The 2,500-nt window shown below is 50.6% G+C and overlaps 1 protein-coding gene across 3 annotated transcripts in view; it reads right to left on the bottom strand.

Annotated features, from left to right (window-relative positions):
• fbn3 (fibrillin 3) overlaps window positions 1-2,500 on the bottom strand; it is a 59,965-nt gene that overhangs the window by 26,527 nt on the left and 30,938 nt on the right. For all 3 annotated transcript variants that reach the window (XM_035523151.2, XM_081708026.1, XM_035523152.2), the window contains exons 13-16: window positions 2,300-2,419; window positions 1,967-2,092; window positions 1,462-1,584; window positions 173-448 (exon numbers count right to left, since the gene is read on the bottom strand). In XM_035523151.2, coding sequence (XP_035379044.2) covers window positions 173-448; window positions 1,462-1,584; window positions 1,967-2,092; window positions 2,300-2,419 — 645 coding nt within the window. The remainder of the gene's footprint in view (window positions 1-172; window positions 449-1,461; window positions 1,585-1,966; window positions 2,093-2,299; window positions 2,420-2,500) is intronic.

Raw genomic sequence — 2,500 nt, 5'->3', positions numbered from 1 at the left:
TTTTATATATATATATATATATATATATATATATATATATATATATATATATATATATATATATATATATATATATATATATAAAGTGTTTTTGTAAGAGATGACTTATGTTCTGTCGACTGAGGCCTTCGAAAATTCACGGTTTAGAGAAAGGACCCCCAGGGGGCTTTACCCGAGTTGCGGGCAGGACATGGTTGGCATGGCTGCCCGAACCCGTGCTCAGGGTTGGCACAGCAGCACTCGGACTTGGTCACGGCCCCGGGGAAGGGGCGCGAGCAGGTGCCCATCTTGATGGCGCCATAGCAGGTAGCCCGCATGTGCGTGTCCACGCAGACACGGCCGTCCACGTCGATGGCCAGGCCGGGCGGGCACTCGCAGCGGAAGGAGCCCTCCGAGTTCAGGCACCGGCCGTTCATGCAGATTCCCGGCGTCTGGCACTCGTCGATGTCTGTGGGAAGCAGGGGGTCATGCGACAGGATCGTCACCGGTTCTCTGACACCCGAGTACCTCCTCCACCAAGACTGGAGAGTATTTTCCCCACTGAAACCCGACACCTGACACAATTGCACCTCACTATTGTAGTTTTGTAGCTCATATTATTTAGAACCTACTGTAAAAATATTTTTCATGTTAGTTTTCAGTAACTATGGCAACTACAAACTAATATGAAAGGCATGTAGTTAGAAAAAAACTGAGTCTGCACCTGTCGGTGTGTCCTTGGAGTGCCAAGGGGTTTTAAACAGAGTTGAATGTGATCAGGTGTAGCCATTGGTCTGCTTGGCATATTTTTAAAATGTTTGCAGTTGGTACCCCCTGAATCACCATGTTTAAATAAGACACAAGCAAGCTACGTTTATATGAATGTACAGCCACTTGTATTGATATATGCATATATACAGCAGAATTCTACATTCTTTAACCGCCATTTTCCATAAATGTCGCTTTGTAATAGAGGGCTGCAAATGATGAGAGTTAGTCTTGGGATAGATGTATTCTGCAGGACACCAAAGCAAGCTTTTGATGTCTGATTCTAGCGCCCACACCCAAACTTCTCTGTCCCCGCTCCTGGAGTTCCTCCTGCAGCGATGGGCTCCAGTCCTAACATTCGTCCCTATTCATGCAAATATCCATCCCTTACGATGTGGCCCGGCTCCGCTACGACCAGGCGTGTTGGGATAGGCTTGGGACCAGCCTTGGCAGGCCCACTAGTGCCACAGGCCCAAGCGCAACCTTTCAGGATCAAATTCGATCGATGGTTCGAGTTTGCCAGGTTTGGCTAAACGGATTGCTTGCAATATCCTAAAAAATGTATGACGTTATGGCCCTACTCCATCTCGGCGATTGAATTGGCAGGAGGGAATCTGGCACATTAAAGCAACCTTGGCTGCCAGCCTCGCTGAACCCACCCCTCTCTCCGCCCAGGCCCCGCCCCCCTCCTCCACGCCCTGGAGGTCTGCTCACCGGTGCAGTAGCGGCCGTTGGGGGCCAGTGCAAAGCCGTGCTTGCAGATGCACTTGAAGCTGCCGTCTTCATTGATGCACATGCCGTTCAGGCACACGTTGGTGGTCGCGCACTCGTCGTGATCTGCACAATGACGCAAAATAACGCATTTGCACCCTGATGGCTTCTGCAAGTCTGCCTGTGCACCAGTTACCCACCAGTAACCCACCGAGTGTGGAGACGTTAACGGATCATTCAGCTTGAGAGTTGCCAAGATCCATACCAGTTTTTACTGTATTAGAGTGCGGTTCATGTCGTGTCACGTTTACCTGCACGCCTGACGAGTTCTCGCATGACATCAAACACAGACGAGAGAAAGTCCACGAATCAAACCACACAGCGACACATGCAGTTACTGGTGCATGGAGGGTCCATTTAACAAATGGGAGCGTCCGGTTCATTAACTGGGTGAGGTCATTAACTGTGACAGGGTATTTCGCTGCGTCCAGACACTCAGGAGCCTCACCTATGCAGTTCTTCCCGTCGGGGCTGATCTCGAAGCCCGCGTTGCAGATGCACTGGAAGCTCCCATCCGTGTTCACGCAGCGGCCATTCCGACACATGACCCCGTTCACGATGCACTCGTCGATATCTGGACCGATGGGAAGAGAATGGTTAGGTTAGAACTGCTCGAGCTAGGACACCATGTTTTGCTGTAGGTATGTGGAACCGATGCAATTCAGGTATGGCGACGAGCGTCCCTGCCTCATCTGTACGTGGCAGATCGTACGCCATCGTACGCCTCCGTACGGGGTAAGTTACAGGTTCGAAGATGACAACGCCCTTTTAAAATTCATACCAATGCAGGCCTGCTTGGTGGGAGTGCCCTGGTACCCCTCATGGCACTTGCAGTGGTACGAGCCCTGCGTGTTGACGCAGTCTCCGTTCACGCAGGGGTTACTAATGCACTCGTCCACATCTGGAAAGAAAGAGAAGAAGGAGAGGTGAAACAGTACAAGGAGGGCCCTGTAGATGTCAGCAGAGAGGAAGCTCCGATCGC

Source organism: Electrophorus electricus, chromosome 26 (assembly GCF_041902795.1).
Source record: "Electrophorus electricus isolate QZ-2024a chromosome 26, ASM4190279v1, whole genome shotgun sequence".
In the NCBI taxonomy this organism is placed as follows: domain Eukaryota; kingdom Metazoa; phylum Chordata; class Actinopteri; order Gymnotiformes; family Gymnotidae; genus Electrophorus; species Electrophorus electricus.
Note: the sequence above shows the minus strand (reverse complement) of the source record. Positions and strands in the feature narration are given on the sequence as shown.